Below are 21,981 nucleotides of genomic sequence, written 5' to 3' on the forward strand. Positions count from 1 at the left end.
AATATTAATTGAGCTGCTGATTAGGTGCTGGCTTAGTAGGATTTCGCATCGTTTGTAGCGCCTTACTTAAGGACGCTACAGCATGACGTCACTGGACCCAGGAGCTTATGGAGTGTAGGAAGTGTATTGACCACTTTTACCACGTTGCAGGCATTTGGTTTAATTGGAATTTTTATATCAATTCCTAATCTGCAAATTTATTACAAAAATGTTGTTTATCTTGCTTTGAAACAGAAAAAACACTCATTAATTCTTAACTGAACGTGTTTTGGTATGTATTTTAGATACAAATTTTGCCTTATATAACGTAACTTTATTTACTTCTGACGTCACTAACGTAGGGTGAGGTATGCATGACTGATCTTGACTTACTATATTTTTTATCCTCTTTACATTTGTTAAACTTAGGGTTAGAATATATATTACAAAAACATAATATGGCATTGAAGTCTATTTCGATTATATATGTATATGAATGGTTACCAGGCATGTACACTGAATAATTTAAAAATTAAAAAATAAATATAATAAAATATACAAGGCAATTACACTGAATAATTATATAATAAAAATTTGGTACAAGTTTGAAAGAGACAAGTTGTACTGGTTAATTTAAATAACAAATGAAAAAATGAACTAATAATTAAATGCAAGTGCGATTAAAAAATAAAAGTGCTACATATTGCAATCAATTATTTAATCTTTAATTTCTCCTCTGTAAAGAACCTCATAGTTTTTCGAAAGATCGATTTCAAGATTTATGTTTTGTTCTTTTGCACCTAGGATAGCTGCCCCAATGGCACTACAGCCAGTTAATTCAAGTAGGGTGTATGATTTTATTACGCCCTTCGCCTTTGCAAGTGTAGAAGTGAAACCTTTAAAAGAAATAAAAACAAAATAAAAACAAAGAAAACATTTTTTTTTTAATTATTTTTTTTAACTTGTCATTTATTTTCTTTACCTTCTTTAAGTAACGGCCAACTTTTAAAAACCGATCCAACACAAACGATTTCGAGTCCATTTTTACCATTCAACATTGACTAAAAATAAAAAGAATCTTTATAAAACAATTTTTGGGTTAATGTTAATGTGTTTTATGTCCAATATTTCTATAAAAATATTAAGATTTTTTTTCTTTTTTTTTATACCTTATCTACTTTTGGTAATACAGCAAGAACATGTTTTGCCAAAGCACTTCCTGTTTCTTTAAATACATGTTGGCATAATGGGTCGTTTTTACCTAGAAAAAAATTAACAAATTACTTTGAATGCAAACATATTATAAATTTATACAGACCATAAACACAAATCAGTGGATATCCTAAATTTAATTAATTTAACTACAAACAATTAAATTGATTTACCTTCAACTGCTAAAACTTTGCAAAATCCAGCAATGAAATTTTTTTGAAAGTTGCTGTAGAAACTATCCAGTAACTGATCTCTATTTTCTATCTAAAAATTAAAAAGTTCTTTTTTAAATAAGTACACTAATAAAAATTGTATTTTAACTATTAAAAAAACGCTTACCTTAAAATATTTGAGGATTGCCTTTTTTACAAACTCAACATCAAATTCAGATTTTTCGAAATTATCTTCATGCATGTACACTTTTAAGATTGCATTATGGACTGTCCAGTAAGCTGAACCATGGTCCCCTAACATATGTCCCCAACCCCCACATCTTGCTGTTGACCCATCAGGGTTTATAAGTTGACAGTTTGTTCCTGTTCCAGATATTAAAACTATGCCCCCTAAAAAGTTTAAAAGGCAAATTTTTTACAAATTTTATTTGTAAAAATTTTAAATTGTAAAAAAGATTAATAAAAATAATTTAGTGTTGGAATTTACAATTTTTGTATAACTTACAAAAAAGGGTTTACACATGTTATATAATAACTGTTTTTTAGTGTTTTTGAACTGGCTTTATCTAAAAGACGCAATATAAAATTAAAACCACATCAGTCAATATTTAGCCAATTATATTTATTTTTACAATCATTTACTCACTTTTCAATAACGTTATCTGAAGCAATAAAAATGTTATTAATCATTAACAACATTTACTGCTACCTACCATTTTTACAAGCTGTAGCAATTGATCCATAAGTGTCGGAAGATATGCTTTGATTTAAGCTTGTATCTGGATGATTATCTCTTAAATCTGATGTAATTTTGTTATTTATTTCCTTTTGTTCAGCCCCACTTAAACTCATTCCCTTAAATTTTAAATACTATTTTAAAATATTAAGTTTTAATTCAAATAAAAAAGGTTCAGCAACTTTAGGAAAAAAAATAAAAAACATTTATTTTTTACATGATCATATAACTAATCTAACAAATAATTCAAATTTATATTATTAAATAACTATGATTATTTAATGTTTATTCACTAATGTTTTTAATGGAGTTTTAATCCCAACAATTGTTTTAGCTTCTTTGATCATTTCACTTATTCTTTTTCCAACTTCAGTTACTCCAATTTGCTTTAAATAAAAAATACATCGAGTAATCAATATTGTTAATATAAGTCAATTAGACTTATATTTGAATTATTTATATGATGAAAAAGACAAAATAAGTCCTTACCAATAATAAAAAGTCCTTACCAACAAGCAAAAGTACCTACCCAGACATTGGTTGCAGGGCCCTCAACTTGGGCAACAACCGTTCCATGTTCATCAATAATTATTGCTGCTGAGTGTGTTCCACCCCTGCAATAATACAAAAACAAATTACTTGAACTCATTACACAGGAGGTCCCAAATTTAAATTCCACTGCTTCCTTGCTGTAGCACCTTTGATTAGAGAGTTACAACAATAAACTACTACTAAGGCAAAAAAGATTAATTATAATTAGGAATATATTAAACACCCAAAGGCAATTTTAGACTGGGGTAACCACCCTTTGTGTTTTGTACCTAAACATGACCTTTTCACATTAAAAATAATAAAACATACAAACAAATAAAAATGACTTTTTATAAGGGAAACTATATATAATAAAATTAAAGCGAAAAGTTATATAAAACTATATTTGAGTTTGCATTTTATGCTAATAATTACAAACAATCATGATTTAACAAAATTAGTTAAAAGCATTAACTTTGTAAAATATTTTAGTTAATACATACCCTTCAATTCCTCCATAAAAAGCCATTTTAGCTAACTTTCAGACTTAGGGAATATTTAAACCTTCAAAACTTTTGAGTAAGAACTACACGTTGTTTGTTTACTGATGCGTAAATCAACAAAACCCATTTATAATGTTGCCAAATTTATTCTTAAAACTTACAATAAATATTAAAACGGTAACCCAATATTTTAAACTGTTAACGATGCAAATTACAACTCACTTTTTATATTAAACTATTATAATCTTAACTTGATATAAAAAAATTAAAAACAAATCAAAAAATCAATAGTAAAATAGCTGCATTTTATTTACATCACAGTAACAAATGTACGTAAGCATAATATAATAGATAAAAAAATTGTGAATATTGTACTAAAAAACAGTGAATATTGTATTAAAAGAATCATAACCATCAGATTCGCACAATTTCGTTATTTCGTTTCTCATAATTCTCCTTCCAATTTTCCCCGACTCGTTCTTTAAGTTTTTGATCCAACAAGTCACTTCCATTTGGGACGTGGCGGTAGCACATGTGTAACAGGGCCACACTACGTCGAATTACATGGTCTGCTTCTATCGTGTTATTGGATGGAACAGCTGGAATCATTTTTTGAAGAAAAATTTTAAATCCGTTTGGAACCGACATTTTACTTGGATTTTACATTAATTGTGCGCTTCAAAGTTTTTAAAATGGTATAAAACAAAAAATGTAAGATATGTATTACAAACTGCAAAAAATGACTAATATTATTTTGTTAGGTCCTTTTAATTTACATTAAATTGTTATATATTAAATATATTACATCCAGCGACGCCAAAACCTAAATTTCTAAAGAGTTATTTATGGCTACTGTACAATAATTTTATGATAAAAATAATCCCTTATATCCAGAAAATTTGTTGTTTTAACAATCCTTTCTGTAATACTTTCAAAAACGTTTAAGTTGACATTTCTTTAGAGGTATTATCCTGTATTAAGACACAAATTTTGTTCTATTTTAGCTGTTTTTTATGATCACGTATAAACTTAACATTTTACCAAATGTATTGCTCTTGTTGTTTAATATTTTTTCCAAAGTTATTTTCAAAACCACGAAAGTGACAATCAAAACCTAAGCACCATCAATGTCTATTACAATCCAACACAGTAAAAATATATGTTCAAATAACATTAAGTTGAATAAATCGGGAATATAATATTATCTAAAATGTCTTAAACTTTTTACATATTTAAACCTAGGATAATAAAAACGTAATCTTATGCCTTACCACTAAAATTTAATGTCCAAATTAAGGCTAAGCTTAACTTAAAGACCTTTTATGACCAACACCGTTCACGACATTGTCTTTGTTGGTTAAAATAATAAATACGAAGACAAAAAGTGAAAATATTTGGTTGTTTGGTTAGTGTACAACTTTCTTTCCAAATATTGACTCAGCCTTGTTTTACGACCTTAGACCATAATCGCCAAAATATTTATTGCGAAATTGCGGTTAGATATTATTTACCAATAGTTGTTTAGCTTTTTAGCTACATAAATTCTCTTGGTGTAAAAATCTGGCCCTGGCGTGGCTTTAAAGTGCATACTTATTTACACTTCATGGCTTTTAAGAATGAATGAGTAAAAGTTTGGTTACGTCAAAGTAAAAAAGTGTTGAAGCACTTTACCACAAAAGGAGATTTGGACAATGGCCACTAAAACAACATTGGTAAACTACTAAAAAATTAAAGTCTTTTGTGTAAAAAACCTCTAAAAAATTCAATTAGTTGAAAATTAATCCAAAAAATAAGCAACAAGTCTATTGCACGCTATATATATTGAAATATGCATTAAAAAATATTACTACAAAACCAATCAATATTTTAGACATACAGCTAGCTAGTATATTGTTAACTAACTATTTTTTTTAATGCATTAAATTTGCTAAATTTTAATTAAATAGTGTTTTTAAAACAGTATTTTAAATTCAAAACCCAACTAAAAAGTTCAGTGCAATAAGATATATAGCATATTGTATAAATTGTAAAAATAAAAAGTGTTAAGTTGGCGTACACAAAAATGGAAAAGACATAATTTTCCAAATTAAATTGGAACTTTATAAAATAAACAAAATCCTAATTTTTATATTCACATCTCTTCAAGTAAAATTATGATTGTTTTTTTTAGTTTGTTCTCAGCTGATAGTCTAAAAAAGTGGAACCAAAATTAAACAGCATATAAAAAATAAAATGGTAACATATAAAAAAAATAAACGTAAATTTTAAATAAGTTTTAAATATTTTTAATATTTACCTCCATTTTGAGTAATATACCTAACCCAAGGTAAAGCCTGGTAACCACTTTTCTCAATAATTTTAAGGTAACGCACCTAAATCAACTTTAAAAGTCAAAAGTTGGCCGGAAAAGGTTAATAAATTTTTAAAAAATTATATATTTCCCAAATTATAAAAAAAAAAATAAATTTGCATAAAAAGCTATTTTGAAAAGGCTAAAAAGTAAAATATCATATATTGCAAATAAACACAAACTTGTATTCCTGAGGTTGTAAAATAGGGAATTTCAAACTTGACACTGATTGGGGGCTTTCCCTCCAATTCATCACTCTCCACACTTGGAAGCCCAAAATGAGCTCGCATCAAATATTCTTTTCCACCCTGTGTAAAGTAAAATTAAATTTCAGAAATAAAAATAAAATAACTCTAAATAAAAAATAAAATATTGTATTAATATTAAATGATAAAATCTTACATAATAAACCGTAGTGGACAATATGTCCAATTTATAGCCTTGCAAAAAAAATAAAACTGCAGCTTGTGTTGCCAAGTAAATTATCGCTGGTAAATATTAGTTAAAGGCTGACCATATTAAGGTAATTAAAATTCTGACAGCAGGACAGACTATTGCCTAGTTTTAATAAATCCAAACGTTATATCCAGTATAGTGAAAATTTACAGCAAGTAAAACTAAAAAAAATGTGCACAACTTACCTAAAAAATAAAATAACACCCCAGGGTCATAAAAATAACCTTAGACCAGAAGTAGGACCCATTACATTAAGGATAAATATTATAAAGTTATAAAAACACTTACAGGAAATGACTTGATGGTCCACACTAGGTTAGAAGTTTCTGGAACCCACTTAACACTACCCACTGATGTTTTAAACTTGGGTGAATCTGCATCATTGGGTACAGGCACTTGGATCTCAACATTGTTGGCTGTTGATCTTCGTTTAAACTGACTTTTCGCCTTAAAAGTAAACTAAAAGTCAAAGCTCTGGATATATTTTAAAATAAAAGAGATTTAAATTGTAAGAAAATAGTTGATTTAGGTATTTTTTGAATAGAGGAGATTAATTTAAACAATACAAAATATAGTTTACCTTGACCATAATTTCAACTCTACTGTGGGAATGTCTTTCAATTACAGATTCAATCCAAATTAGCGGTTTTACCTGAATACAATATAAAGGCAAAATAGAACTTTAACTTTAAAAAACAATATGGCAAAAATTTAATTTTAAAAGAAAAAATTTGAACAAAACATTTATAAAGTAATCCAAAAACTCACATGAGTGTTGAGTCTGTATGACATAAGCTCAAACTCGCCATCTGGTGGAATAAAAGAGATTGTTCGATCATTCTCGAAGCGAGAAAGTCGAACACATTGATGAAACTTTACATCTTCCATCTCAACTGCTTTGCTTTTTCCTCCTGGAAAAAAAGTTTTAAAAAATGAATACAATTTTTTTAGTAGATTAAAACTAAGGAAAAAATGACAATTTACTTACTTCCAGTATTTTGAAACAAAACCTTGTCGTTTAATCCCAATCGTAACTCAGGCATTCCAGATAGAAAAACTCTCATCTTTACACTACCAACTATCTCTGATCTAAGCACATTACCAGTTGAACTAACTAGTAAGTTAACTGATTCAATCACATCAAGGAATACCTATTAACAAGTAAAACAAAGTTAATTTGTACAGTGGCATTGATTTGATTTATATATATTAAAATGCAACTTATTTGTAACACATGTTATATCTAAACAAAATCGTTATTAGAGTATGTAACCATTACATTACCTCGTTTTTCCTGTATTTTAGACCTTCTGACCTCCATGAAACAGCATTGGTTACAGTGGAAGGAGGCCGAACTTGGATTTCAAGTTTATGGCTTTCTTGGGTAATGTATCTAAGATAAAATTAATTAATACAAAATGTGAAAAAATTAATTAATACAAAGATTAATATAAATGATAATATTTATAAATCGATTGTGTTTATATAATTACATGATAATAGCAATGTTAAAATTTTTTACATTAATTTACTGAAAGCAAAATATTTTAAAAACTTATACATATACTTTAAAAAACAAAAACCAAATCTTACTCCTGTAATATTTTAGGATCACTAAATTGTGGATATCCAAAGTCCATAACTTCATCAAATAATTCATAAACAATCACAAAATTATCTTTTATACTTTCCTCTTCCAACTCTTTAAAGTAGTGGGAAAAAATCTAGAAAAGGATTAAGGTTTTTTTTTAAAACTAAAGCTAATAACAAAAATCCAATTTTTTTTTTCTACCAAACTGGATTTAAAACTAATACTTCAAAAAATTGCAAAACATTCCAAAGATAAATTATATAATTAATTTAAAGAAAAAACAATTAATATTTACCTGACAGAGTTTGTGCATAAATGAAGTGATCATCATAACATTAGCATTCTTATTAGTGGTAGCTACCATGTATAAGTTAGTGAATTGAACAAATATGTAAGTAACATCACCATGTTGTATAATTGGAGTTAATGTACCTTCCTAAAAAAATGTTTTTTTTTTTTAATTAAACTATTTAATAAAAATGTTTTTTGTCCAAAAAAATTAATTTTAACATTAGACGGTTAGACCGTTTAGAACATTCACATTTTTTTCAATTTCTTTTAACTTATATATTATCGTTTAAATAAAATAAGCTAAATTACCTCTTCTTGTTCCATAAGTAACTTGGGAAAAGTGTCAATTGCGTTCATTGGAATATCTCCTCGATAATTTCGAGATATTAAAACCTAAAAAAAATTATTGAGTATAATTTCACATTTACCAAAATTCGCAAATTTTATTTATTAAAACATTTAAACTTACCTTTCCCTTAAGGTCCAGCACAAATATGGCAGAAGCCACCATATTTAATGTTTTATATTTAAATGTAGTTTAGTTTGTTGACTAAAATCTGCTTTATTTTTCTATCCTAGGTTTAAACTTGTAATATCCACATACAAATCGCCAACATCACAGATAGTAGCAAAACGTTACAACTATTGAGGATAAACTATAACTTCCGGTGTTTCCAGAATAAAAAAATAATATTTAAAACAACAATTTATTTAAAAAATTTATATATGTTTCTTAATACAATTTATTTTAATAAAATACAAAATTTATATAAAAATTTAACTTTTAGAATTTTTATTTGTTCTTCTTTTATTTAGAAAGTGACGTCATTAAGTGACGTCTTAACTCTAAATCAAATCAAAAAAAAGATATCCTAAGTTTTGTCCGGTAGTGTGGTAAAGCGGTTATGGCGTTGAACCACAAGCCAAAAGGTTTCGGGTTCGAGCCGCACTAACGCCACACTATTCGCCCTTGGCCCAGGCGTTTACGGATAGCACGCCCCAAACTGCACATCCTTATCAGATAAAAATATCAAAAACCTATCCCCTTAAGGTAAAATATTCGCATGCCCTTTTACACACTTTAACCAGTATAGAGAATAAGCTACATTTCATTCAAAAACATAAATTCATAAAGTTAATATTTAATAGTGAGTAAACAAGATAAAATATGTCCAAGCCCAGTAATATAATGAGAAGGTTTGTTTTAACGTTAGTTATATTTGTAATAAAAGAGAACTAGATTGTGACTCGATTTCAACATTAGTGATAAACATTTTATAATTCGTTTTAATAGCAAATATAGCATATATAAAACTGAATATATTTAATTTTTCTAGTTTACTTACAATGTATTAGAAAATGTAGAAATTAGAAATAAGGAAATGTAATTTGACCCTACCTTGGTTTATATTATTTTACGTATAGGTAAAATATTAGCTTCACATATTTATACCAAGAAAATATAAGTAAATATAATAGGGTGGGTTTAGGGGGAAAATAAAATGTTGTTTAAATCAATAAAACGCTATAACAGATGTAAATGGATGGGAATTATAGCTATTGTGTTTACTGCTATGGCAATTGCGTTATTAATACCAGGTAAGATTGTAAAATAATTTACCAAATCTTAAAAACAAAAAATTTAAGTAGTAAATAAAAAAGAAATTAAATTTTGAGAAAAACGTTTAAGTGTTATTATAAAAAGATAAACAATGTTTTATAAAAACTGGTAGGTTATATTATTCTGATAGCAAAGAGGTTTAATATTCAATATCCTGTACGCACTTAGCTTACGTTGCATATAAAATTTACTCACATATAACTCAAAGAAATTTTAATAAATTAACATCTATTATTTAACAAATCCTTTTTACAACCTTTCCTATTATTTTTTTAGGTATTATTGGTGTTGCTGGGTTGAATAACTACAATGATACTTTACTATATCTCGGTTTGATTGACAGCTTGTTCGCACTTTTATTTTTTGTTGGGTGGATTTCTTGCCAAATCGAAGCCGAAGATCAGTTTTATTTTCCACGCGACATACCGATAAAGTTTGTTATAAAGTTAATGATGTAAACTATACAAAATTACGATTTTTTGTATATTTTTTTCTTCGAAGTGAAAAAAACGACTTCGCACGGTCTGGACATTAAGTTACGTTTGTTACCTCGACCCAGTCTTAAAGTTGCCTTGGAGAGTTAAACATATTATTGTGAATGTTGCTCGATTATTAATCTGCCGAATGGTTTAGGGCTCGAAAAAGTTTTTTTTCATCTTTTTTATTGGGGGAAGGGTGTGCAGTTGTGACGTGTGTAAGCTATACGTGGATGCCGCCCAACGGCGAATAGTTTGACATCGGTGCGGCTCGAACCCGCAACCTTTTGGCCTGAAGTTCGATGCCATGATCGCTTAACCACATTGCCGCACATAGGCTCAAAAAGTTCGTTTTGCTTATAACGCAATTACTTAAGAGCGCTACAAAAAAATTCGAAACAGGCCTCAGATAGTCATGTTTTGTGTTTTTTTTTATATAAAAGCATAGTGTTCATATATGTTAAAGATAATACATTTAATTTGGTATTATTTTTTTCAGAAACGAAGAACGTCAAAGGTTAAATTCAAGTGATAGTTCAGATAGCTTAAGTTCCCTAAATGAAAATGGAGCCGTTTTAGTAAAATCAAATAGTTACAATTCTATATCAGAAGCCTTATAATCATGTTGCTTATTTTTTTATTATTTGTTTTTATAGTTAGCCTCTTTTATAATTGGGCTTCAGCTTCTAATTTTATTATTTATTTTAACTGTACACTATTATAGGGGTATGACATATTTTTTTTGGTTAATCATATTTTTTGTGCTTTTTACATTTTAACCATTTTAATGTTCTCAAAATATTTTTTTCATAATTGTTGTTTAAAAAGAAATGCAAACAAATAATATACAAAGAGAAAAGCAGTCTAAAAAGTTAGAATTAAAATAAAAAAATTGCTACAATTATATGAAAAATATTAATAAAATTTAAAAAAAAATCTAAGACTAAAAACTAAAAAATATCAAAACATGATTCTATTTAAAGATAAAATAATTGCAATAAAATGCCCATATTTAAAATTGCAAGATTGCCATTAGTTTGCACTTAGCCTCAAAATTATAAATTTAAACATAAACTTAATTTAAAACATTGTAAAAGAAAAAGTTTTTAAAAATAAAAAATTCATAAAATATTTCAGTTATACATAACATTATCATTTTTGTACTAATTTTTGCAATATTTTTTTTTACAAATTGGCACTAAGAAAAGGGTATTTTTAATTCTAAAAATTACAGTTTAAAACAACTGTAAACAAAAAAAAAACAATAAAAAAACAGTTTTTATTCAAAGTAAACCCCATAGACACTAGCTACTGCAAATATTGAACTATTGCTGTACTTACACGATGAAAATGTATCAAATTTTGCATTCCATAAACATCTGCTTCCAATCCTAAGACCTTGGTTGTTCAGTTGACCAATGTAAATAAGACAAATAATTTTGTACCGTGGAATATTCATTTCTTTAACCCTTGATTTTACATCCTAAAATTCAGCAAATTGTTAATAATTTAAATATCTTTTTTAAAAAGAAGATATTAAAAACTCACATCTGAGATCACTTTTGTCATTTTTCGGCACAACTCAGGTTCATATTTTTTATCATGAAGATGGCTGCTTAGAGACTCGTGCAGTATAGAATCAATGTGGCCGGTTGGGAACCTAAGTGTTGGTTCCATACGATAAGTGTTCTCATAATTATTTGCTTGTCTCATCATCATATCATCATCATGGGGATGATCCATGTATGATACTGTACTAACTGAGCTATAAAATATATAAAAATAATACAAATTTATTTTTTACAATCTAAATTAATTTACTTAAAAAATTTTAAATCAGCAAAAATATATATAGTATATAACTGTTATTTTATGAATTAAATAGCTCTTATTATTTTTATTAAACTTTATACACATATAAGTTATTAGATTTAAAAATATATTCACATGCAATCAGTAAGAATCAAACTTTGGAGCTATAAGTTTACAAAATTTTTCAATGTAAAAATAAAAAATTACAAGATTTTTAAAACAAATGAACACGAAAATTTGAAGAAAGACTTACGCAGCATAACCTCGTTTTTTTCTATGTTCAGTTCCGACACTTATCGCAGAAGAAACACTTGGAGTTCGTTTCTTTAACAATTTGGCAGCCTTTGCTTGAGCTATATCATGAACTCTGGGCTCAGCCATTTTTAACTATTAGTTAATCTTTATTGTAATAAAGATTAGTTCTATAGCAAAATATGTATATATAATAAAAATTATTTTCTTTTAAATATATAAATATATATAAGTGAATATTTAAAAAAATTAAACACTCGCGAATTTATAACAAATAACTTATGGCGTCATGTGTTAACAAATTTTACTCTTAGTTTATTTGGCCTATAAAACAAAGTTACATACTGGCAGTGGCAGACTGGCTACAGAGCAATGAATCGACGAAAAATTCACAACATAATATCTTGTTTACAAGCCTACCATACTATAACCAGTTACTAAGAAGTGGAATTTAATAGCTCATTACTTTTACTGTATATACGTCACCCAAAGAAAACGATTTCAACAGTTCTTAAACCTTTCAACAAAGCACACTTCAACGAATCGTTAGAAATATTTTGTGACAACACAAATATGTGATCGCCGAAGCGTTTAGTTTCCACGGAAACACGACATCGCGCGATGGAACGTTGGTCGTTTATGACGACATAATATTGGTCGGCGACATATTATTGCTTGGTAATTAAAAAATACATGTTGTTTTTAATACCAGGGTTATATACAAAACTAATTATTAAATAAAATATTTCAATATGAGGACTAAATTAGAAAATCTCCAATCAATTTGGTATTTATCCTCAAATTTGAAACATTTGGTCTAAGGTTTAAATCCCCAGTTTTGCCAACACGTGTATTAGTGCCATTGGCTTTACTGTATGAGACTTTAGTAAATATATACCACGTGCATTAACATTTAGATAAAGTTTATTTCATACCAGTTCAATCTTATATAAAAATATTTACAAAAATATACTAAGTAACATAAAGAATATAAATAAATGATCATAAATAAGTACCGTGTATGCTTTACAATTATTAAAAGTTTACTCAATGTGACTAACACTAAATATAGAAACACAAAATTACTACAATCTCAAAATTGGTACAAAAATATCAAATTTAAAAATACAAAACACTATTTGAATAATTCAAAGAGAAACTTTGTTATTTTTTCCAAGAAAATCTTGTATTTGCTGGTGATTTAGATTTAATTTGGTCCCAAGTTGATAATATTTTCTTTTTTGTGTCATCCGCACTTATGTTCATTGCCTGACTAAATTGCATTGACCCAATAGTGGAACTGTTATTAGATTGCGAAGGTGCTTCTAGCTGGGTTTGAACCTGGGTTTGTATTCGAATATTTCGAGCACTGAAGCTAAAATAACCAGTGTTAAAATATCAGATAATATAAAATTAAATAAAATACTATAACCAAATTTATTATTAAAATTTTAAAATTAAACTATCTATTTAATTAACACTTCTAAATAGTTTATACGGTTAAAAATATTTAAACTTAAAACATATAATTTTTACTTTTGCAAAAACTACTATAAAGTAATAGAATATTTACAATTTGTTATTTACTACACAAACTTGCATTTAGACAAAATTAATTTTTATAAAAAACTTCAATAAAACAAAATCTTTATTTAAAAAAGAAAAATGGTCATTTTCTTTGATAAAATAAATAAATGTTGTTAGTAACATAAGACATAAACGTTTTTCAAGTACTATAAACCATACTACAGAGTTTTTAGCACTTTTACCTTTAGATTATTAACTACGGTAATCAAAGTAATCTTGATTTGTTTCCAATAAAACTAAGTTAAATTTAACTAATATAAGTAAACTGTAACCATGTAATTTTTTAACTTATTGTGCTAGTTTGACTAAGACTAAAATAACATGCCTACACAATTGGTGATATTTTTTTTAATTTTTTTTTGCTAAATAGGTTTTATTTTTAATTTAATCACAATAGAATTACTCTTGACTTATAATTATTCATACCCAAAATTTATTGTGCTTATTTTTTCAACAATGTATGTCTAGGATTATTTATCAAAAAAAGGTAAAATCTTTTTAATTAAAGTATATTGAAAAATTATGAAATTACAAATATGCTGATTTTAAGTATAACTAAGTAAAAACAATTTTTACTTGTAGGGTTTAAAATACTTTTGTCTTATTCTATCTTATTACATAATCGCAATAATTAATTTAAACATTTTACCAACCTGTCTTCAGAAGTTATACTTCCTTGCTCTAATTTCCTTTCAACTTCAGCTTGCAACAAACCTAATTCATCCTGCAAATTTAAAAAATATAACAGAAAACATTGCCAAGTTACAAGGTAAAAACAAAAATTATTAATTTTTTTAATACAATGCATACTTAACTTGACAATATATTGCATACATAACAAATTGATATTAAAAAATAAGTTTCTTACCATTTTGTTAGGGTGTAAAGTTTCTATATCGGCTTTTAAACACTTAAGTGCTGGTAAGAAAGAACCATGAAGTAAATTACTTGCTATAACTGTTTGTTGAAATTTTGGTTAAGAAATTATTTAAGTAATATTTTTTAAGTTTTCTAGTGAAAAAAAGTAAATAGAAAAATTTAACTAAAAAATACGAAGAATTAAGCAATAAAATTATCTCAATTTATTAACAAAAATTATTTAAATATTTTTTAGGAAAATTTATTTAAAAGGATACAGCAACAAGCAAGGTTGTTATATGCCTCCAGCAATGCCAATGAAATCTCTGATCGCTTTGTTTTATCAGTTTGGTTGTTGTTACCAGCAGCTATAGCCAGTAGGTGGGGTAAAATAACTAAAAAAAAATAAAAAAATCTTTAAAATTGTCTGATAATATCTATTAGTAAAAAATAAAAAAAAGTTTACATTCATCTCGAAATTTTGGATAAACTGATGCTGCAAGCCGATTGGTTGTTCTTAAAACCAACATGGCCACTGAGTGGAGCCCTAACAATGTTCCATCCCTTGAGTGTTCATGATATGCTTCACTAATTCCCGAGGAAATAATCTCGGTAAGTTGTGAAATAACTCGTTCTAAAATCTCAAAAGTTACGTTTACGTTTTCCACAACTGAAGACAGAGGAAAAATTGTTGCAATTTTTACTTCTCTAAAAAATAAGTAAAATCATTATTTAAAATTAAAAAACAAAAATATGTATGTCAAAATTTTAGCTCCGCAAAATAAAAAAATGGAGTTTTTGTGTGCAAGGGTAAATTAATATAGGCTATGTTAGTTGAAATTTGCCTAAAATAGGACAACTAAAATCCTGACCATAGGGCAGAATAACGACTAGTTTAATTTATGAGCCTATAAATGATAAAACTGCAGTTTGTGGTGCGTGGTTAAGTTATTTAAAGCAACTATTAGTTTAAGAGTAACCCTATAATAACAATTAAAATGCCAACTGTAAGAAAGGTCTAGTTAAAATAATTTAATTTAATTTGGAAAACTCATTACTTACAAATCTTGGTCAGTTGCCAAAGTTATTAAACCGGGTAATACCCTTGATGACAACACAACCACATCCACAATAGATGAGGTCATGACTCCAAACAGGGCTGCGGCACTGCCACGGACCAGTGGTGACTCATGCATGACGCATGACCACAAAACTTGCACAATTGTGTCATGATTTCTGCGCAAACCCCTGTTTAAAAATACTTTACAAATAAAACCTTCTTAAAGTAATTTTTTTAATATTTTGTAATTTTGTCACCTGAGTAATTTTAAAGCACAATTAACACTTGTTATAGAGAGTTGGTTTTGCGATAATTCAATGATTGTTGTAAATAAAAAATCGTGTAAATTTGCACGTGCATCAACCTAAAAAATTTTAAAATAGTGAAATTAAAAAATTATATCAAATGAAGTACAGCGCATTTAATTTAATAAACCTATCTATTTCTTTAAGTATATAAACATATCTATTTCTTTGTGTTAAAAGATAAAGCTTCGAGTTACTTACATTAGTATTTAGAGATAGTAACACTGCATAACAAGGAACTTTACTGGTTAATAAATTTTCTATCGGAGGCCCGAGACTGCAAGAAAATGATTCCAGAACCTTAAACAAAAAATAAAAAAAAATAAAAATGCAATTATTTTACAAAAATGATTTAAAAAAATTTATTTTTACCTTATTTTGAACAAAAGAATTTCCAAATATTGCACTAAAGTTTTGTAAGAATTCAGAAAAACTGGAAACTATTTCTTCATATTCAAGAGAGGTTTGGTTCAAAATATTTAAAATGCGAGGTAAACTGAAAAAAAAGAAAAAACTTAAAGATTAATATTTGTCACATGAAAAAAAAAGTACATTTTAAATTGTTTAATAAATACAAAACAAAAATTTAAATAACTTACAAACGATCTAATAACCAATGGCATATTGGGTTTTCTGTAAAATCTTCTTTTAAACAAATAATGTTGTCAAAGTAATTCACCAAACTTAAATACCCAGTGCTGTCAGTTATTATTGAAGCAGGGTTGTCAATTGTGTTTCGAAATTCTGGAAACCTGTCATCTAAAAGGTGAAATTTTAGATGTGTTAGAAAAATTAAAAAAAAGTTTTACTGTTCTAAAAAGAACTAGAAAAATTAAATTTTGTAAAATTCAACACTAAAGCAATCTAATATTGCGATAAAAAACGGCAATATCTAATTATATAAAATTTGTAGGTGTATTAAAATATATAGCACCTATACCACACTAAGCAAATTTGCCCCAGAGCAATTATTGGTATGTGTATTTACTGGTTTTATCACCGCATTAATATAGAATTTTGTCTTAATTATTTATTACAAAAAACTTTATTTGATAACTTTTAAGTTTACCTGATAAAGTAGGGTTAGGATTTTCATCGCAAAAATTTGTAAAATTTACATCATTTATATCATACAGTACAGCCACAAATAAGTAGGGTAAAACATAATTAAGTGCTTCAACTAATTTTAAACATTTAATCTCATTCGCCTTTTCATTCTGCAAAAAAAAATTAATGATTTAAATCAATGAAACACTAAAAATTAACAAACTTTTAAAAAAAAATTTTAGAAAAATTTTAAAATTTTAGTTATTAAAAAACTTAATTTATTTTACAGATCTCCATATAAAAGTATACTCACCATTTTTTCTACTTGATTTTGCAAACCTTTTAATAAGTTTTCACACAAAAAAGAATGTAAATTTGTAATGTGTAAAGACCACAAACAGAATGATGGCAGTAAAGTATTATAACAACATTCTCGAACTACTGCACTCTCATCATTTAAAAAACTTTTCAAGATTTTATAACACTAAAGTAAAAATAGTTTTTAGCGTAATTTTTGGGTCATGGCATCAAATTATGAGCCACAAGGTTTGGGGTACAAGCACCACCAATGCCATGATATTAACCCTTAAGCACAGCCTAAAAATAGCCTAACAGCCCTTTCTAAAGTAAAAACATAAAAATCTTTCCCCTTGAGATGATATAAAAAAATAATTAAAAGTTTAAAAGCTTGGCTTATTTAATTTTATTTAAAAGTTGTTTTTGATATTGCAATAAAATAGTTTTACCAACCTGTTTATATTTATCTTCATTTTCGAGGAATGCAAAAATGAGTGAAAAAGATCGAACAAGAGAACATCTCACTGTGTCCAAATTCTCTTCCTGCTCCATTTGTTGGAGGATTGAGAGAAGCAAACTGCTCCTCATCTCGGCCTTAGAAAAAATATTTAAAAAAATAACTTTTGGACAAAAAGTTATAAAAAAAGTTGCTGGTTATTATGAAGAAAAAGCAAATCGTTAAGCAAACTATTAAAATATTTTCTGATAATTGACATATTTTGGAGCTTAATGTATGACCAATTTATATACCTACAAACTATAGAAAACTGCCATTTATGGTGTGTGGGTAAATTATTAAGGGCAAATATTGGTGAAGAGTCAACAAAATTACGACAATAAAAATCTGACGTTAGGACAGTCAATCAACCAGTACAAATTTAAAATATTTTAAACCACCTTGTTAGGTTTATTAGAAAAGTATTTACTTACAGATAGAAAGGGTGTAATCACTCCACAAGCCTCTGCTACAAGTTGTCTTCTTTCAATAAATTTGTGACCAATTTGTTCCCAAAATTGGGGCAGAATTTCTTCTTCACATCGAGTTTTTCCAACATGTTTCGCATATGAGACACAACCTTGCAATATCATCTGCCTAAAACCATAAAAAAAATTCAATATAAATAAAAAAAATATTAAATGCAATAAAAAAATTAACCATATTGAAAAAATTTTTTATACCTTTGGTATTGATCAGGTTTCTTGATTAAATTAAACAAAATATGAAGAAGTTGATTTCTTGTGTTAAAGTCCTTGTGCAAAGCAGCTGCACTGAGTAATAAAGGAACTAGTTGATCTCTTTTTGCCAACAATACAGTGGGTACAATATGAGGCAAACATCTTGCCAATAACTTAACTATATCAGATGCTGTTTCACATACATTTATTACCTAAAAAATAAAATATTAAGTATTTCGATACAATAATAGGTCACAAACAAGTTTTCAAACAAGTTTTTTTCAAAGTAGATAGCAATAGCATAGATATAGTATGCAATGGTATCACATTTTCAACCCTAAATTTACACTTAATAAATAATTCAAAATTGAAATATAAAAAGTATATTGGTTTTATATTAAAAAAACTGTTAAAAACTGTTTAAAAAAAATATTGTTTTTAAATTGCCTTATAAATTACACACACTCATGCCATATTGTGAAAGTATCTAATAAGGAAACAATAAAAACCTCATTATTTAGCCAAGTTTCTTCAGTAGAATTTTGAGTTTGGGCAACTAAAGCTTTCCAAAACTGCAGGGACATCCGACTAAACAAAAATAATTTTATATAATACCAACTATTTCTTGATACAATTTACATAAAACTAATCCTTGAAATGAATTATGTGTATAGACTATTTAGTTCTTTAAAATTTTTAAAATATACAAGTAATTTGTTCAAAACCGTAAAAGTAATAAGATGGAAGAACCAAAACAGGTATCAAAAACACTATATACTAATTTCGTGATTATAAATTAATTATTATCTATCAATATATATAAAGATTTGTAGTGATTAATAAGTAAGGAGGGATTTAGAAATATATAGAATTGTGAGTATTTACAATTTAAATCTTTATTTACAAGTACTTGAAAGTCTTTGCCAAGGTTTTAAAAACCAAATATTATATTTTTTAATATTATAATATATAAAAGCAAGGGTTACCTGTTATCAGGATACTGCTGAATTTTTATATCACCAACTTCATTTAAATTAGTTTCAATTTCATTTAAGTTGTTGTTATTTTCATTTAACGTAACATCATTTTGTTGGGTTTGAACTCCATCTATTTCACAACTTGATATAGGTTCAGTTTGAGTTAAAACATTGATTTTTTCTGTATCTTTAGATGGTTCACTGCAGAAAGTAAAATTACATTAAAGTTTTTTTAATTTATTTTTTTACTACAATATGTAATTTTAATAAAAAAATTACAAATTACCTTTTTTCCAAAGATTGAATTATATTGCTTAGTGATTTATTTTTTTCTTTCAATTCTTCAATTTCTTTTTGCAGTTCTTCAACCAAAATATCATTATCAGAAACCTAAAATAAATAATATTCCACATTGCGTATACTATACAAAAATTAAAATAAAATATTCGTAATTGATTTTTACCAACCTCCATATTTTGATCTTCGAAAAATTCAGTATTTACGCCCACATCAATTGTTTCAGAAACAGGAACACAATGACTTCCATAATCTCTATACAAACTTAAAAGACCCGGTGGTTTTGGAGTGTTAATACCTACATCATGCCAGTCTTCAAAATCCTAAAAAAATATTTTTAAACATTTTTTTTTTCGAAAATATTTTTTGAAAGTATGCCCGAATAAGTTTTACCAAATTTAATCCCTAAAAAGGTTAGAATTAAAAATTTTAATATTTTTATAACTTTTAATGCATATTATATTAAATTAGTTTTTAATATTCATTATATTTTATATATGGACTTAAATAACAACAATATAAATGATGTAACTTATTTAGTAATAATATAAATAAACATTTGTCATTTGCTTAAACACATAACAAATAAACTTTACAATAACATAAAGTTTAGAAGCAATAATATAACACAATTCAATACAAAGCGCAGTTATAATTTCTTTCAATTTTTAAATAAATCATTTCATGTTATACTTATTAGGCTTTATATATCATGTATATGTAAATATTAAGTTAATTAAAAAATAACTTTCTTTACCTGGCCTTCACATTCATCTGATAAAGTAATAGCAGTTAACTTATATCCATGATTAAGAAGATATTCATTGACAAGAAAATTAATTGCATGTAATTCTAATGGTTTAATTTCATTATTTTCATTATCATGATTAGAATTGGTCAATGTGTTAAGATTTTGTGAATTTTGTTCACTTAAACCAACTAAGCATGAAGATTCTTGCTCTGTAAATAAATTAAACAAATTTTAAGGCAAAAAGTAATTACAACAATGATAAATTTTTTTTATAAAAGCATATGAAACCACTTTTGTTGTATTTCACTAATTATATATGAAGAGCCTATAAAATATTTATAAATAGAATATAAATACATGTAAGTCCAAAATATAGGTTAAAAAATAAATAAAACTGTCGATGTGGTGCCTGGGTAAATCATCATGGACAAATATTAGTTGAGAGTTGCTACTATATTACGGCAAATAAAATCCTGACTGTGGGGAAGTCTATCAACAAGTGTATAAAATTTCAACAAAAATTGAGAAAAACTTGTGCATATTATACCTGCAGTTACAGTTAAATTTGCTCTTAAAGATTTAATCGTATCATTTGCTTTCCTTAACTCAAACTCAAGAACCGCAATTTTTTCATCAACCTGAGCTCCGTCATCTGAGAATCTCGCCATTTCAAGTGAATCAAAAGTACTACAACTTCCTGTTCGGTCTAAAAATAAAAATATAAAATTGATGAGTTTTCTCAAAATTTTAAGTAAAAAAAAATAAAAAATTATTCTTTAAAATCCACTCACATATTCTCGAGGAAGTTTCTTTAAAATGAATTTGTTGCTCAAAGTTGCTTGGATTTGAAAAATAATTGTGAAGAAAATTCAAATCTTTTCCTCGTTCTTGCATCTCAGTGTAAAACTCCAGTGCTGTTAACACAAATTTCTCTTTTACCAATTGTTGGGCTATTTCATTCCAGGAATGCAAACTTTTTGGTTTGTTCGAAGTTTCTGCATTTTCGTTGGTTGATATTTGAGCTGGAACTGAAGTAACGACATCATCGTCTTCCAAAAATGGATTGGACATTTTTTGTTTAATAACAAAAAACGAATATTACAGTATAAAGATTAATTAGGTAGCCTTTAATAAAACAATACAGTGTTTGTTACATATTAAGTTTTAAGCTTGATAAAATAATAACATTTTCTTGAGAAAAAGAATATGCCAACAGTGAGAATTAAACCACGGCCCTTTTAATCTGATAATACATAAAATCAGCAGTTAACCCTTATTTTACAGTCTTACTTACAGACTTATTTATTGTATTATATTACTATTATAAACAATTGGCAAGTGTAACAGCGTTGATATATCTACCTTAAATACTAAAACATAGTTCTGGTAATAAGTGCAATTGGGTTTGGAGTGTAAATATATCGTATTACTGTAAAATATATTTTATAAAAACATTTAATTTGTATCCTGTAACATTTTTATTTACTTTATGTAAAATTTACCCGTGCGTAACGCTCAATGCTAAAATGTTTTATCCTCATTAGTTTCTTTGTTGTATAATTTTTTTCATTTTTTACTAAAAAAAAAGGTAAAAAATAGTAATTCGGACAATGTTTTTTTATCAACAGTTTACAGTTTAATTA

The 21,981-nt window shown here is 26.9% G+C and overlaps 6 protein-coding genes across 6 annotated transcripts; 1 reads left to right on the forward strand and 5 right to left on the reverse strand.

Annotated features, from left to right (window-relative positions):
* Nucleotides 1–444: 444 nt before the first annotated feature.
* On the reverse strand, nucleotides 445–3,243 carry LOC145745596 (N-acetyl-D-glucosamine kinase-like). Its single transcript, XM_082563714.1, has 9 exons — nucleotides 3,135–3,243; nucleotides 2,630–2,714; nucleotides 2,394–2,486; nucleotides 2,078–2,219; nucleotides 1,531–1,754; nucleotides 1,365–1,455; nucleotides 1,149–1,240; nucleotides 962–1,040; nucleotides 445–875 (listed from the first exon to the last, which is right to left on the reverse strand). Exons 1-9 carry the CDS (start codon nucleotides 3,158–3,160, stop codon nucleotides 697–699), a joined length of 1,011 nt encoding a protein of 336 aa, XP_082419840.1. The 5' UTR covers nucleotides 3,161–3,243; the 3' UTR covers nucleotides 445–696.
* Nucleotides 3,244–3,548: 305 nt separating this feature from the next.
* LOC145746083 (uncharacterized) lies at nucleotides 3,549–3,857 on the reverse strand. The gene has a single exon (XM_082564270.1). The coding sequence runs from the start codon at nucleotides 3,780–3,782 to the stop codon at nucleotides 3,549–3,551; it is 234 nt and encodes a 77-aa protein (XP_082420396.1). The 5' UTR covers nucleotides 3,783–3,857.
* An 896-nt stretch (nucleotides 3,858–4,753) lies between these two features.
* Nucleotides 4,754–8,452, reverse strand: LOC145746339 (AP-1 complex subunit mu-1-like). Its single transcript, XM_082564601.1, has 12 exons — nucleotides 8,292–8,452; nucleotides 8,132–8,215; nucleotides 7,827–7,967; nucleotides 7,534–7,664; nucleotides 7,225–7,333; nucleotides 6,929–7,091; nucleotides 6,709–6,851; nucleotides 6,521–6,592; nucleotides 6,229–6,387; nucleotides 5,667–5,792; nucleotides 5,431–5,506; nucleotides 4,754–5,323 (listed from the first exon to the last, which is right to left on the reverse strand). Exons 1-12 carry the CDS (start codon nucleotides 8,331–8,333, stop codon nucleotides 5,301–5,303), a joined length of 1,269 nt encoding a protein of 422 aa, XP_082420727.1. The 5' UTR covers nucleotides 8,334–8,452; the 3' UTR covers nucleotides 4,754–5,300.
* Nucleotides 8,453–9,354: 902 nt separating this feature from the next.
* LOC145746051 (uncharacterized) lies at nucleotides 9,355–10,539 on the forward strand. The gene is made up of 3 exons (XM_082564230.1): nucleotides 9,355–9,421; nucleotides 9,720–9,876; nucleotides 10,419–10,539. Exons 1-3 carry the CDS (start codon nucleotides 9,367–9,369, stop codon nucleotides 10,537–10,539), a joined length of 333 nt encoding a protein of 110 aa, XP_082420356.1. The 5' UTR covers nucleotides 9,355–9,366.
* A 293-nt stretch (nucleotides 10,540–10,832) lies between these two features.
* Nucleotides 10,833–12,502, reverse strand: LOC145745481 (dynein light chain Tctex-type 5-B-like). Its single transcript, XM_082563569.1, has 4 exons — nucleotides 12,329–12,502; nucleotides 11,985–12,153; nucleotides 11,468–11,684; nucleotides 10,833–11,402 (listed from the first exon to the last, which is right to left on the reverse strand). Exons 2-4 carry the CDS (start codon nucleotides 12,110–12,112, stop codon nucleotides 11,199–11,201), a joined length of 549 nt encoding a protein of 182 aa, XP_082419695.1. The 5' UTR covers nucleotides 12,113–12,153; nucleotides 12,329–12,502; the 3' UTR covers nucleotides 10,833–11,198.
* Nucleotides 12,503–12,921: 419 nt separating this feature from the next.
* On the reverse strand, nucleotides 12,922–21,458 carry LOC145744932 (RAB11-binding protein RELCH homolog). The gene is made up of 22 exons (XM_082562905.1): nucleotides 21,130–21,458; nucleotides 20,886–21,044; nucleotides 20,345–20,547; nucleotides 19,758–19,910; nucleotides 19,577–19,680; nucleotides 19,300–19,491; nucleotides 18,823–18,901; nucleotides 18,317–18,525; nucleotides 18,068–18,230; nucleotides 17,591–17,731; nucleotides 17,154–17,324; nucleotides 16,863–17,010; nucleotides 16,393–16,552; nucleotides 16,166–16,289; nucleotides 15,995–16,093; nucleotides 15,746–15,852; nucleotides 15,491–15,676; nucleotides 14,895–15,136; nucleotides 14,707–14,823; nucleotides 14,439–14,527; nucleotides 14,224–14,294; nucleotides 12,922–13,358 (listed from the first exon to the last, which is right to left on the reverse strand). Exons 1-22 carry the CDS (start codon nucleotides 21,407–21,409, stop codon nucleotides 13,148–13,150), a joined length of 3,408 nt encoding a protein of 1,135 aa, XP_082419031.1. The 5' UTR covers nucleotides 21,410–21,458; the 3' UTR covers nucleotides 12,922–13,147.
* Between the last annotated feature and the right edge of the window lie 523 nt (nucleotides 21,459–21,981).

Source organism: Corella eumyota, chromosome 3 (genome assembly GCF_963082875.1).
Source record: "Corella eumyota chromosome 3, kaCorEumy4.1, whole genome shotgun sequence".
In the NCBI taxonomy this organism is placed as follows: domain Eukaryota; kingdom Metazoa; phylum Chordata; class Ascidiacea; order Phlebobranchia; family Corellidae; genus Corella; species Corella eumyota.